This window comes from Cnephaeus nilssonii, assembly GCF_951640355.1.
Source record: "Cnephaeus nilssonii genome assembly, chromosome: 21".
Classification (NCBI taxonomy): Eukaryota; Metazoa; Chordata; class Mammalia; order Chiroptera; family Vespertilionidae; genus Cnephaeus; species Cnephaeus nilssonii.
The window spans coordinates 27,306,106-27,321,612 of record NC_137092.1 but is presented as its reverse complement, the minus strand read 5'-3'; the positions used below and the strand labels follow the sequence as shown (position 1 = coordinate 27,321,612).

The 15,507-nt window shown below is 38.1% G+C and overlaps 2 protein-coding genes across 2 annotated transcripts in view; one reads left to right on the top strand and one right to left on the bottom strand.

Moving 5' to 3' along the window:
* PLA2G4A (phospholipase A2 group IVA) overlaps positions 1-4,051 on the bottom strand; it is a 232,561-nt gene extending 228,510 nt beyond the window's left edge. The window contains exon 1 of the mRNA XM_079761548.1: positions 4,001-4,051. The gene's annotated coding sequence lies outside the window, so the exon portion shown is untranslated. The remainder of the gene's footprint in view (positions 1-4,000) is intronic.
* A 140-nt stretch (positions 4,052-4,191) lies between these two features.
* PTGS2 (prostaglandin-endoperoxide synthase 2) lies at positions 4,192-11,234 on the top strand. Its single transcript, XM_079761549.1, has 10 exons — positions 4,192-4,414; positions 5,181-5,297; positions 5,417-5,560; positions 6,068-6,211; positions 6,643-6,824; positions 7,497-7,580; positions 7,707-7,953; positions 8,249-8,535; positions 8,920-9,067; positions 9,220-11,234. The coding sequence occupies exons 1-10, from the start codon at positions 4,363-4,365 to the stop codon at positions 9,627-9,629; spliced, it is 1,815 nt and encodes a 604-aa protein (XP_079617675.1). The 5' UTR covers positions 4,192-4,362; the 3' UTR covers positions 9,630-11,234.
* Positions 11,235-15,507: the final 4,273 nt, after the last annotated feature.

The window sequence follows — 15,507 nt, the reverse complement described above, 5'->3', positions numbered from 1 at the left end:
AATATTCTAGAAAAATTAATTGTACTGGACAAAAAGCTGTTCCTAAAGTGTTAACTAAAATTTTTATTGGTAGTTCATCTCATGGTAAAATTGCATAACAAGTAATGAACCTAAAGCAGTCATATTTTAGTGCAAAAAATTAAAATTTAAAAGCTATCAAGACTACATTATAAAATTTCCAAAAGCCTCCTAATATTTAAATCAAAAAAGGGGGGATAGTAGAAGAATATCATGTAAGGAAAAATATCCTGTAAGTAAATTACATCTAGAAAATTTTTACTTTAGAAAATTAACTTTCATTTGTAATGCTAACAGCAAGACACCCAGGTAAAACATACATGGTGTCAAAACAAGCCAAAGGAAAATCATTTGGGCAAAAAATGAAAAAGGATCGCAAGTCAAATTTATAGAAAAGATTCCTTTATTAACTTTTGGTCAAGAATATGTTTGTATATTTTCAGAAAACAACTCCGAGACCATGTGGATTCCTACAACAGAGAGGAATTGACAGGACTACTCCAGCCATGAAGACAGAAGAGAAACAGTCCAGAGATGGAAGACGCTGACCATGCCTTGCCATACTAGCAGTCAGCAGCTGTGCGTCACTGCAGGTTGCCCAGGACCAAACCAGAGAGGGTCAGACCTGCATTACCACCATTTGTCCACCAACCAGAACTGAAATATCATTGCTGACATGTACACATAAGGAACTGTTTGACATTGAAATTGGGTCTCAAAAGAACTGTTGGCCCAGAAAGAAACTCACTACAGACTGATTAATTTGCCTCTCAGCATAACCATTATTGCTTGTCTCATTTTCGGTTCTTATAAGTGTATTTTTAGTAGCACATGATCTCACTCATCTAGGGGAAATGATGAACAACATAGACTGATGAACAAGAACAGACCCGGAGACAAGGAATCATAGATCAGACTGTCGGACCTCAGAGGGAAGGTAGGGGAGGATGGGGATAAGGGAGAGAGATCAACCAAAGGACTTGTGTGCATGCATATGAGCCTAACCAGTGGTCAAGGACAACAGGGGGGTGGAGGCATGCGTGGGGAGGGGTGTGGGATGGGAATGGGGGGATGAGGACAAATATGTGATACCTTAATCAATAAAGAAATTTTTAAAAAAATAAAAAAATAAAAAAGAATAAAGCTGATACAAGATGGCAAAGCTCTTTTTCTAGCCAGGATGCCATGAATGAAAACGACTACCGGCAATCTCCACTCTCTCTGAGTGAGTCACTAAATCAACCAAAGTAGCAGGGAGGGAAATGGAAAGAAACTCCTTTCCCCAGATAATGGATGCAAGTATCCTTCCCTCTTTGAGTGGTAGCACTCTATAAGAGTAATAAAAAATGTCTCTCTTAAAGATGTTAGCTCATTTGGAATTTTGGGTAGTGAGAGTCTTTTTGTCAATTTTCTTTTAACTTATATGAATGGCTTATCGCTTCTATTAATAACAATTTTATTCCTTTTCAGTCTATTCATGAAAGTTAAATCTAAAATGAGCACCGCACATGTAGCCTTTTAAGAACATTATAATGTCAGACATAAGATCTACCTAGTTATCTTCACATAGAGAAAAAGAAGTTGATAAAAATTTAAGTAGCAGAAGGGGGCAGTAAAACTCAACAGAATACTCTGAAGATTTTTCCCTTCAAATAGATGATTTCCCAAGAAATTTCAGAGATTAAATAAAAGAAGTATAACAGATACACATATTTATCTAAATATACACAGAAACACTGACTATATATAAAAGTGAGAGCTATACTTTTTACATAATCAAAGCCTGATTTTCTAGGGTATATCATGGCACAATACTCATCGTATTACATTTCCAAATAAAACAGGTTTAGTGCCCAGCTAGTGTGGCTCAGTGGTTGAGCATCTACCTATGAACCAGGAGGTCATGGTTTAACTTCAGGTCAGGGCACATGCCTGGGCTTTGGGTTCAATCCCCAGTGGGGGTGGGGGGGGGGTGCAGGAGGCAGCTGATCAATGATTCTCTCTCATCATTGATGTTTCTCTCTCTCTCCCTCTCTGAAGTTAATACAGATATATTTTAAAAACAAACACTGTGTCCACCCAAGTGTCATTTTTTCCTTGAACTCTCTCCTGACTGCACAGGTATACTGAACTCTCTTCACTCTACTGTGCTACACAAGTTACAGTGTAGCTTAAACCAAGACATTTAACCAAATAGATGTTTTTATTGAACTTCCACTATGGGACAGATTTCCATTTCTTCAAGTTCCAAGTAGTATAAACATGAATATTCTCTATGCCTTGTTTTGTCCTCACCTTAGAATTCAGTCTCAACCAACAACAGAACACACTTCTGTACACAGCAGGTATATAATTAAGACGTGATGAGGAGGATAATGATGATGCCAACTTCAAAATGAATGCAGGATTACCATGTAAACATTTAGTACACTCTCAGAGTGAGAGCATGGATTCTTGCAAGGCATCTAACTAAGCTTGAATCAGCAGTCCTAAAAATCAATTTAAAATTTGAGGAGATACAACTTAAAATGAAATGGAAAATTGGGTTTAAAGGAATTGTTTAAAAGACCTATGTTCTGAGTTGAAATTTCGTGTAAGACAGTACAGTAAATGGGAGTGTCACAGATGGAATGATTAAATATGACTAGAGGATAGAAAGGTTTCCTGGATGAAATGGAATTTTAGTCATTTGTGTCTCATGTACAATCAGATAATGTGTAAATTGAGCAATATGATAAAAAATTCCAAGTGGATCTCTCTTTTTTTCTTTTCTTTAAGATTTCTACAAATTGTGGTATCTGATGTGGTTTTATTTCAGGTGTTATGCAGTACTTTTCCATCAATGTTAAGAATGTATGGCTTCTTTGAACATTTTATTCTTCCACTTTGCTGCTGCTAATTTCTTTTTTTACTAGTTCACCTTCACACACCTTTCCCCTCACCCCCAAAAGATAGCTATTAAACAAAAAGAAAGGATGAGAAAGTTCAAAATTGTTAAAAATAACCCTTCCTTTACATCCATTCCATCCAAGTCCTCAAACTATGTTCCAAAATAACAGAAAACTAGTCCCTAAATGCAGTGTTATACTTTGAACCATTGTCACACCTCATCTTGGAAAAATGGGCAGAGAAGACCAAAAAAAAACAAAAAAACAAACAAACAAAAAACACCTTTTAAACTCTCCCTCTTATTTGTATCTCCTGTGAAGGGCTGGTGACCAAAAAGGTAGAAACTACACGCAAAGAAATACGTGCATTAAAGCAGATGTTTTGCACATTTAGCATCCCTGCGGGTTCTGGACCCTTGAAAGGAGAGGAAATAGGGGGGAATACATCTCCGGCTCAAATTGACTATTTACTGGATAACTGCTTTAGGAGTCATGCTGTGGAGAGGGATTTACCTCCTTCCTCTCCAAGAAGCAAGGAGCAGGTGGTGGTGCTGAGAACAGTATTTCCTGTGGTAAACCCAATTAAGCTATAAAGAGAAGTTACAGATATGTACACGCACTATAGCTATTATATTTCATTCAGCTACATAACTTTTTAAAAAATGTTAAAGGCGTGTATTGCTGCCTATACAGTAGGTCAAAGGTTGTCACGAAAATCAAAGCTGACATGTTTGAAATACAGGACGCGTGTAAAGCGTGCCAGCCTTTCCTGGCTTTGATTATCCGGGTCTGTCCAGATTGCAACTTCCCAGGCTTTCCTAAGACCTAGGGACCCAGACAAGGCGGCGGTGACGCTGGAGGGGGGAGGGAGGGGATTCCCTACTTGCGCTCCGGAACCTCCGGGCGCTCACGCCAGCAGACAACCGCCACGGAGTCCCGGAGTCCCGACACAGAAGACTGGGAATAAGAAAGGCGCAAACCCGAGCTCAGGGGCAGAGGAATTGGGGTGGGGGGGTGGGGGGGATAGGGGAATGGGGGGGGAAAGGGTAAAGATACGAGTGGGGGTGGAGGGTGGGAATCGGATTTGCACCCACCTTGGGGAAGCCGAGAAAGAGCAGCTTCCCGAGTTCCTGACTTTGTCATTTGCTTGGGTAACCTGGGTCTTACGCAATTTTTTAAGTGTGCGGGGCGGGGTGGGGGGGGGGGGGTGAGTTGGGCGGGTAAGAAAGGCGGAAAGAACTAGTCATGGCGTCACGTGGGCTAGTTTTCACGCATAAAAGGAAGGTTCTCTCCGTTAGCTTCCAGTTGTCAAAGGACTCGAGAGAGCGCTTACAGAGTACGCCCAGGAATTCCGCCAGCGCTCCTCCAGCTCCATCCAGCGCTCCTCCAGCTCCATCCAGCGCTCCTCCAGCTCCATCCACTGCCTGAGCGCACAGCCGCGCTCCCCGCCGCAGAGATGCTCGCCCGCGCCCTGCTGCTCTGCGCAGCCCTGGCTCTCCGCGCTGCAGGTGGGTACCTGGTGCCCCGCGCCCCGCAAGTCTCCACTCGGACTTGCCCTGGCCCCTCGCTCTGAGCACTCTGGGAATAGGGAGTCTGTGGACTTTGTAAAGAACTTGGACCACTTGACCCCAAAGAACTGGGGAGATATCCCAGCTTTGCCACCAGCTCTGAACATCAAGGACCAGTTGCTTAACTGGTCTGGGTCTATTTTCTCATCAGCTAAATAGGCATAGTGATACTAATTTGCAGGTTGTCATTTTGATGAGACAGGATGAGGTCAATACATGTGGAATGTTTGTGTGTGGTACCCACTGTTACTGAGTGGAGTAATTGTTTTCTTTAAATACCCCAGTTAGTGCTTTCCTTCTCAGGAAAGTCCAGGTTTATGTTTGTTTGCTTTTGTTTTTCAGATAGGCAAAGTGTTTTAAAAGTAAGCTGTTTTTACTTCGCAATTTTCCCTAGATCTATCCGTCCTAATTTTGAGAGAGCTACTTATTTGAGCTTCTTAATGCTGATTTGAGCATCTAAAACGTTACTAAGAAAGAGCTTAGCAACATGATTTCCATTATTTTTTTAGAATAGGAAGTAGGTATTACTGCTTTATAACCGTTCTGTGAGGCAGGTTTTAAAAAACTTTATTTTCCCATGACTATTTGTATATTTCTAGAATTGATTATTATAAAGTATATCCATAGGAAGTAAAACAAGTAAATGTTTAAGTCAAGATTAAGATGCTGAGGAACAATTTATTTACTGCCCTTACTTTTATTGTAGCAAATCCTTGCTGTTCCAACCCATGCCAAAACCAAGGTGTATGTATGAGTGTTGGATATGACCAGTATACATGTGACTGTACTCGAACAGGATTCTACGGGGAGAACTGTTCAACACGTAAGTTTGCCTTTGGGTGCTCTCATTTGGAAGGGGGATATATATAGTTGTCATTTTACGGATTTGCATCTTCTAATGTGCCCCATTAATTTCGCCATCCTTTTTTTCTCTCATTGCAGCTGAATTTATGACAAGAATAAAATTACTCCTGAAACCCACTCCAAACACAGTGCACTACATACTTACCCACTTCAAGGGAGTCTGGGACATTGTCAATAGTATCCCCTTCCTGAGAAATGCAATTATGAAATATGTGTTGACGTGTAAGTACATTCTCTTTCTAAGGTTTTCAGTTAAGGAAAAAAATTTTTATAATATCCCTGATTACTAAACCTAATCCAAAAACATATTTCCAACCTTATCAAAATGATTTTAAATATACTTTTTTAGTGTGCCTTCTAACTTAATGGCAAAAAATATAGACATTTCAGTCCCATCCAGTTTATAAAGGCTTGTCTTACAGTCAGAATTTTGCTTACAATTCTGTCCATCTTTCCCAAGCTTCTTGGATAGTTACTTAAAAAATCAAGATGGTAGACCATTTGGTCTTGTGTAAAGTATATATACTTTCTTAAAGATGCATTTTAATGAATCATTCTTTTAAGTTCAGTTAGAATTTAAAGTGTACATGTTTTAAAAGAGTACTATTGTTGGAATTAAATTCAATTTCTGGTGCTATTTTGCACATTTTACGATTTAAAAAATGAATATTGATTTGCCTTGCATATGGGAACAAATTAAACAAAATTTTTTTCTCTTGAAAATTTCAGCCAGATCACATTTGATTGACAGCCCACCAACTTATAATGCACACTATGGCTATAAAAGCTGGGAAGCCTTTTCGAATCTCTCCTATTACACCAGAGCTCTTCCTCCTGTGGCTGATGATTGCCCAACTCCCATGGGTGTGAAAGGTGAGTGAGAGGAGGCAGTTAGAGATGTATTGAAATGGGAGGAAGTGCGGGGGGGGGGGGGGGAGGTTGAATTGCTACTTAGAACATTTGACCCTACATTATCATTTATTTGCTAATAAACGTATAATTCTTCCTTTCTTATGGATATCTATGGAGATTTTTTGAAACTGTGAGTCCATGTAGACTATTTCATGAAAGGGAATATCTTAATGTTTTTTAATTCTTTTATTAAAACTGGACTCATACTAGTTAAACCGTAGATAAAATTAATAAATAAGAAGTTGCTTCCCAGTGTCTTGGAACTGTTTTTATATTATGATCCTGGTCACAATTGTATTTCTCCTGTGAGGGAGAAAGGCCCTGATAAATTGACAGTATACTATCTGCTTCCTTGAATATATGGATGAATTCTTGGTTTTCTCATTTTTCAGGGAAGAAAGAGCTTCCTGATTCAGAAGTGATCCTGGATAAATTTATGATAAGAAGAGAGTTCATTCCTGATCCCCAGGGCACAAATTTGATGTTCGCATTCTTTGCCCAGCACTTCACCCATCAGTTTTTCAAGACAGATCATAAGCGAGGACCAGCTTTCACTAAAGGACTGGGTCATGGGGTAAGATAGAACTAAATCAGAAATATAGCTAATCATAGTGAGGTGCCAACATTGAAGACCATGTATTTATTTGCCACACCAAGTAATTCACCCTCTTTTTGAAAAGTGTCCTGTCTATAAAATTTTTGGTGGAGTTTCATTTTAACTCACTGGTTAAGTAAACACACACACACACACACACACACACACACACACAGATATCATTTATAATTTGGCTCATATTTTTAGTTCAAAATATTAGCACTGCCAAGTTATGTCTTCAAAAGCATGTTTGTACCCTGATTATGCTGCTTTAAATATTATAAGGTGAAATTTTTGCATTATACTTTGGATTCCAATTCATTTATTAGTAAGAATTTTATATCAATAATACATTTGCTGATGCTTTTTAAAGGAAATATCCATATAATTATAGCAAAGCATATGATATATTAATAGGCTGCATAGGAGATACTAATGCCTTTAAACACAAGAGACATATATAGGTTTGTAGCTTCAGTAGATAAACATATTAACTTAGTATTTTGTGGCTATGAAAAAAGTGTTTTATTGAAAGTTTTTCATTGAAGCAAGATAAATCATCAAATTGTTTAATAATAAATTATATCATAGATGCTTTATATAAGAACAACTTCAATAGCAGCAAACTGAATTTTTTCTATAACTTTCCAGGTGGATTTAAATCATGTGTATGGTGAAACTTTGGATAGACAGCATAAACTGCGCCTTTTCAAGGATGGAAAACTGAAATATCAGGTTTGTCCCATTTGAATATTAAGAATTAGCTATGACTTACCCCTTTGCCTATATTTTTAAATCTCTGGTTGAAATGCATTTCTTAGCTTTTAAGTTAATGTTTATTTATTACCACTGTTTTTTTAGGTAATTGATGGAGAGGTCTATCCTCCCACAGTCAAAGATACCCAGGCCGAGATGATCTACCCGCCTCATGTCCCTGAACACCTGCGGTTTGCGGTGGGCCAGGAGGTATTTGGTCTGGTGCCTGGTCTGATGATGTATGCCACGATTTGGCTGCGTGAACATAACAGGGTGTGTGATGTGCTTAAGCAGGAGCATCCAGAATGGGATGATGAACGGTTGTTCCAGACAAGCAGGCTAATACTGATAGGTAAGGAAGATAAGAGAATAATTTCAATAAAACCATCTTCCCCGGAGAAAACTAGTTCGTTACCTTTGCTATGTTTTAAGTCACTCTGGGGGAATGTAGTGAATTTAAAATTACATGCTCCATATTAACTTAATCCGTGAGCATGATTATAATATAGAACTGCCTTTTGTATTCATGGTAAAAATGAAAAAGTAGAAGTGAAGGAATAGCACGTCAACAAAATTGCATTTTGGTTGCTTGAAAGTTAATGATCAGAAAGAATTAATGTTCTAAATGTTTTATTTTGTGCAAATAGGAGAAACTATTAAGATTGTGATTGAAGACTATGTACAGCACTTGAGTGGCTATCACTTCAAACTGAAGTTTGACCCAGAGCTGCTCTTCAACCAACAATTCCAGTACCAAAACCGTATCGCTGCTGAGTTTAACACTCTCTACCACTGGCACCCCCTTCTGCCTGACACCTTTCAAATTGATGACCAGGAGTACAGCTATCAACAGTTTCTCTACAACAATTCTTTATTAATGGAACATGGGATTACCCAATTTGTTGAATCATTCAGCAAGCAAAATGCTGGCAGGGTAAGCATTACTATTGAAAAAACAAAATAAAACAGAGGACTAGTCCTAACTAGAAATGTCTTTTATTAAACTTAACTAAAAAGGTAATTTGTTTGCTAATAAAATTCTCTTCTTGAAATAAGAAGCCTCACATTTTTTGAAAAGTCAAAGCTTTTAGTCTACAGTTATCAAATGGCAATATGTAATCATACCTTAGGCTATAGGTATTTTTAAAAACTTTCTATAATCTTGGAGACTATAGAAATGATCATTTCAAACTTGAATAGTTTAGATCTCAGATGGGAGCATAGGTCTTAGTTACTTGGTACCTAAGGAAGGCTTTTAAAATAGAAATTGTAAGTATGCCTAAAGATGTTGTTTTATAATGTAATTCCTTTTCCCCAGGTTGCTGGCGGTCGGAATCTTCCCGCTGCAGTACGAAAAGTAGCCAAGGCCTCAATTGAGCACAGCAGACACATGAAATATCAGCCTCTTAACGAGTACCGCAAGCGCTTTCGGATGAAGCCCTATGAATCATTTGAAGAACTTACAGGTGAGAAAGAGTTTCTAAACTTCTTAAAAGATTCAGAGGGCCTAATGCAAACAACAGAGAAGTTGGAAGCAGACTGAGGAAAGGGATAAAACTACTTTGTTGTATTTTGTAAACATTTACATCGGTTGTGTCTGTCTTTGTCACCCTCACAGGAGAGAAGGAAATGGCTGCCGAGTTAGAAGAGCTCTATGGTGACATTGATGCCATGGAGCTGTATCCTGCCCTTCTGGTAGAAGAGCCTCGCCCAGATAGCATCTTTGGTGAGACCATGGTAGAGCTTGGAGCCCCCTTTTCCTTGAAGGGACTGATGGGCAATCCTATATGTTCTCCTCACTACTGGAAACCTAGCACTTTTGGCGGTGAAGTGGGTTTTAAAATCATCAATACTGCCTCCATTCAGTCTCTCATCTGCAATAACGTGAAAGGCTGCCCCTCTACGTCGTTCAGTGTTGGGGACCCCAAGCCCACCAAGACAGTCACCATGAATGCGAACCCCTCCCACTCTGGACTGGAGGATATCAATCCTACCGTACTACTAAAAGGACGTTCAGCTGAACTGTAGAAGCCTATTGATCATATTTATTTATTTATATGAATGATTCCTTTTAATTATTTAATATTTATATTAAACTCCTTATGTGACTTAACTTCTGTTAAGGAAAAAGGGGTTATCCTTGTGAAGATTTTTGTGTCAATGATTTAAAGATGTCTTTTCTCCAAGTTAAAGGGAAAAACAGATGTCATTTGACATCTTTTTACTTGAATTTCAGTTTAGACTGTTACAGTGAGAGCCACAGCAAAGATGTTTGAATATTTAAATGCTGTTACAAGATGGCAAAATGCTGCACATTTCTGTCTCCACTCCGATTCTTACAGTGTATCTTCCATGATACACTGGAAGCAACTACCTGCACACTGGTCCTTTGATTTTCTTCTAGCCATTTTGCTAAGAGAAGCTCTTCTGATCAGTTTACTTCTTCTATTTTGTTTCTCTGGTTTCAAGACCTCAGTTTGTCTTTCTTTGGACTCTACCTATATTTTCTTATCGGAACTTTTGCAAGATTTCAGGAAAACCTCAGCTCAGGACTACTATAGAGCTCCTCTTAAGAAGAATAAAAGAAAACAAAAGCTCTCAAAAAAAAAGTCCTTGATAAAAAGGTGTGCTCAAGTGTTAAGTGAAAGACAGAGAACTTTATGTTTAATTTTAACTATGTGTAACTGAAGAAGCTACAAAGAGACTTAGAAAGAACTGTAAGGGGTTCTTGACAAGAAGAGCTTTATAGTCCTACTCTAAGGAATGTCCTTTTCCTTTAAAAACAAAAGCACACTATTCCTGAATAGTTCCCAGGAAGATAATGCTTCTTCTTATCCACATCTCATTGTCAGCTGACATTTTCTGGTACTGTACATTAATTAATTTATTGAGGATTATTATTTATGTTTTGTTAGGACATTGTTGTTATAAACTGGGTTGAAGCCTCTCTATCTCTTCTTTGGGATTACCTCTTTGAATTTTGAAAACTACAAGAGAAATTATTGGGTTAAGATGTGAATGAATTTTCAGGAACCCGACTCTGGTACATTGAGTTATAAGGTTGGAATTTATGTCATTAAGATTCACCTATACACCAGCACACAGAACATTGTGTCTCACCAGCCTGGAAGTGCCATAAAACTGACCTTTTATACATTTTTTAAGGACCTGTGGACGCTACATTAATTCATTCCATCATAACTTATTGAAGAGACATTAGTCAAAGTACTGTAGATTTTAATATTTTTAATCAAGCACTGATTATGGATAACATTAGTATTTATGTAAATAAGAGCATGTCTCGTGGGTAGAGGGAGATGATGAAATCTCATTAAAGAAATAACTCAGGGAAATTTTCTTTAAGATTTTATGTTTAAAAGGTTAGAAAAAGAAATAGTCAATATTAGAAGGGCTTGCATAAAAACTATTAACTTCCCTAATTTAAAAACTGAATTGTTATTAACATCAACCTGCTGTCTGAACCCAGGAATTTGGAATGTGTGTGTGAATGTTTTGGTGCCTCAGACTGTATTTAAATTTATGTAAAGTACAAGTGTTGAAATAAGTCTGTTTATTTTTATACTAAAGAATTGAAAAATCTCTTCTAAAATAAATTTGGACTGTTTCTATGTATCTTTGTCATATGGCGTATGATTTCTCTAAAGGGTTATACTTAAAGTAAACCATTGTTTTGTATTTTCCTACCTATTCCAAACTAGACTAGCCTTTAATGAAGTGGCTCTGCCCTCAGTCATACAGAGGCTTCATAGGATCACTATTCATAATCTTATTAACTGCCACACCATATGGAAAACATGTGCTTCATGCTACAGAATATGGCAACAAACTTTTTTTCATTGCCTAATCTAGAAGGAAAAAAAAAACACCAAGTACATAAAAGCAAAGAATTAGAAAAGAATTACTAAGAAGGTACAAAATTTAAAAGGAAGTTTAAAGAGGAAGATATTATACTTAGTTGGGCAAGTCATCGATACCTGGCTCTTTGGCTTTTGTTGTACCCTCCCGACTCTTGACATCTTGATAATTTCAATATCCAAATGGACCACATATTACCATTCTGCCTGGCCTCTTTCTTCCTTGGCCTTCTCCATTCCTGTGATGCATATTTCCCAAGGTCATACATACCTTGATCTCATCATCATTAATTACTATCCAAATCTTGATTTCAAGTATCCTCCTTTTTTACCAACACCTACAGCTCACCTATTTTAGTACTCACACTCTAACTTCTAACTCTCCAATTTCCCTAGGCCTACTGACCTATCACCCTCATCACTTCAGTATTTTTCACCACATTAACTCCACATTTCCTAATTTATGCACCTAGCTCAGATTCCTTTGCCAATCATCATGACAACCTCCTTCCATTGTTCTTAACTGGCACAGCTTAATTAATTTTACCAATCCTCCTAATCTGTTTGATTTCTCAGTAGCATTTAACACAAATGTCTATAGCTTCTTTACTGAAAGAAGCTATATGATTTGATCCTCTCCTGGTCTTTCTCTATTTTCACAGAGTGCTACTACTCAGTTTTAAAACTCTTCATCCTCAATTATATCTATAAATTCAAGTATTTTGTCCCCCCTCTCCTTTAACTGTACTCTTCCAGGTGAATCCTATCCAAGCTCAAAAACTGAAACACTAATTAATCACTCCCAAATTTATATCTCTAGAACCAACCTCTAATTGTCCATTGAAACTTTTCTACTCAAATACATAAATAATGGCTTATTTTACATCTCTTCCCTCTCAGCACCATATACCCAAAGTATTAATAATCCAAAGTTAAGGATATCACCATCCCCTGGTTTTCAAGCAAAACCCCCGCTCTTCTTCATGCCCATAGCCAGTCGAGCAGCAGTCTTATGGACTATATCCCACAGATAAATCCTAAATCTGTCACTTTTCTCCAACTCCACTACTGCCAACCTAGTCAATGCATTAATTTCTTAATTGGTTTTCCCTCTTCTATTACTGCTGTGCTCCAAACCATTCTACTTATGAGAGTGGTCATTTTCAAACATAAATCATATGCCCCTCCCTTGTTTGAAATCTTTTGGTGGCTTCCTGTTACACAATGGATAAATCTAAACACCTTATCCTATCTTATGAGGGTCTCACTAATCTGTCCCTGCCTATCTATCTGATCTCATCCACTATAATTTCTCACCTTTGTGCACTGTGCTCCAGCCATGTTTCTTCAGGTTTGCTCAAATAAATAAGAATGGGTTTCATGAAAGAAGTAAAATACATGTTGATTCTTGAATAAAGAGTAAAACCTTAAAAAAAAACAACAGAACTATCCACTCTGAAAATTAGTTTGGTAGTTTCTTCTAAAACTAAAAATTTACTATATATATATATATATATATATATATATATATATATATATATATATATCAGTTTTCTAGTGATGTTATAACAAATTATCACAAGCATACTGGCTTAAAAAAAAAAATTTATTATCTACATTTCTGGATGTCAGAAGTAAGAAATAGATCTTATGAGTGAAACTCAAGGTATCAGTAGGGCTGTGTTTCTTCTGAGCACTCTCAGGAGAATCTGACTCAACGTTCCAGCTTCCTGAGGCCACCTGCATCCTTTGCCTCACAGTCCCTTTCTCTGTCATCAAAGCCAGTAGGGTACTATCTTCTAATATCTCTGACTCTGACCCTCTTGCCTCCCTCCCAAAATGGCCCTTTTGATTACTTTGGGCCCATGACAATAATCCAGGAAAATGTCCCTTCCTCATGATCCTTAATTTTTTCACATATACAAAGTCCTTTTTGCCATGTAAAGCAACATGTTCACAGGTTCTAGGGATTAGGGCATGGACATCTTTGGAAGACCATTATTTTGCCAACCACATCATCCAACCCAGTAATTGTACTCTTGGCCATTTATATCAGATAAATGAAAACCTATACCCATGCAAAAATCTAAACATGAATGTTCATAGAGACTTTATTCATAATAGATTTAAAAAACTGGAATAATCCCATTGTCTGTAAGAGCCTGGGGTGGGGGGCAGGGGCGGGCTGGAGGGGGTCAATGGGGGAAAAATGAGACAAATGTAATACTTCCAACAATAAGGAATTATTTAAAAGAAAAAAAACTGGAATAATCCAAATGTCCTTCAAAATGTTAATGGTTAAACAAACTGTGGCAAATTGTACTATGTCTATACCATGGAGTACTATGCAGCAAAACAAACAAACAAACTTCTGATACACGCAACTTGGGTAGAATTCAAAAGAATTATGCTGAGTGAAAAAAAGCCAATCTTAAAAAGTTACCTACTATATGCTTCTTTTTATATAACATTCTTGAAATAACAAAACTATAGGGATAGAGAACAGATTCGTGGTTACCAGATTAGGAATAGGGGGTTAGCTACAGCTATAAAGGGAGAGCATGAGAAAGCCTGATGCGGATTGAATGTCTGTATCTTGACTGAGGTGGTAGTTACAAAAAGCTACATATCCTATGTAATAAAAGGCTAATATGCAAATAGACCAAACAGCAGAACAACCGGTCGCTATGATGCACACTGACCACCAGGGGGCAGACACTCAACGTAGGAGCTGTCAGTGGGCTCCCACAAGGGGAGCTCCGCTCAGCCAGAAGCCAGGCTCATGGCTCGCGAGCGCAGTGCGGCAGTTGGAGACTCTCCCCGAGGCAGCACTAAGGAGCGTCTGGCTGAGCAGCACTCCCACAGGGAGCTCCCGTGGGGAGTGGGCTTAAGCCGGCAGGCGGACATCCCCAAGAGGGCGCAGGCTGGGCTGAGGGACCCCTCCCCCAGTGCCCGAATGTCGTGCGCTGGCCTCTAATGTGATATAATTGCATAGAACTGTACACACACACACACACACACACACACACACACACACACACATGCGCGCGCACGCGAATGCATGTATATATGGCAAAATCTGAATAAGATCTGTGTATTTTACCAACGTTAATTTCTTGGTTTTGATATTGTACTATAATTATGAAAGATGTCAACATTGGGGGAGGAGGTTTAAGTTTTCATGGTATCTCTCTGTACATTTCTTTGCTACTTCCTGTGAATTAATAGTTATTGCGAAACAAAAAGGTTTTTAAAAGACGAAGAGACACAATGTTGTTCTTGATAGAGGGAATAGATTTATAGGCCATTTTTGTACCATGTGATTTTCTTAATCCTCATTCAAACTGCCACAGTAGATTGGGCCTAAACCAAGCTGGGAAAATTGATTTCTCCAAGAAATTTGAAAGTAGGATGGAGATTCTAGTTCAGCCAAACAATATGCTGTTGACAATGGTGTCAATGAAATCTAATGGGTAAGCCAAACAGTCTCTTCATAAGTGGCATGGCAAGAGCTGAATATCCCCATGAAAAGAAAGAACCGCAATTATACCTCACAATACACACAAGTTAATTCAAGACAGTTTATGGATATGCAGGTAAAAGATAAAAATAAAAAGCTTTGAAGGGAAAAAAAACAGAACAATATGTTCATGAACCTAGGGTAGGCAAATAATTATCTACATTTCAGTATGTCAGAAGAAAGAAATAGATCTTATGAGTTAAACGCAAGGTATCAGTATTTAGCTGTTTTTAGTTTTTGTTGAATTTATTGGAGTAACATTGGTTAATAAACTTATATAGGTTTTAAGTGTATAATTCTTTCTAAAAGATTTTTTATTGACTTTAGAGAGAGGAAGGGAGAAAGAGAGGAAAGAAGAGAGAGAAACATCAATGAGAGAGAGAAAAATTGATCCCACATGCACTTTGATCAGGGATCAAACCCACAACCTGGGTCCCAAGTTCGATTCCAGTCAGGGGCACATGGTCAGGTTGTGGGCTCAATCCCCAGTAGGGGGTGTTCAGGAGGCAGC

Bases quoted from the DNA above. Each gene is read 5' to 3' on its own strand.
- PTGS2 (XM_079761549.1), top strand. From the start codon at position 4,363: ATGCTCGCCCGCGCCCTGCTGCTCTGCGCAGCCCTGGCTCTCCGCGCT. The intron at 6,212-6,642 runs GTGAGTGAGAGG...CTCATTTTTCAG, and splicing joins AACTCCCATGGGTGTGAAAG to GGAAGAAAGAGCTTCCTGAT. The intron at 8,536-8,919 runs GTAAGCATTACT...CCTTTTCCCCAG, and splicing joins GCAAGCAAAATGCTGGCAGG to GTTGCTGGCGGTCGGAATCT.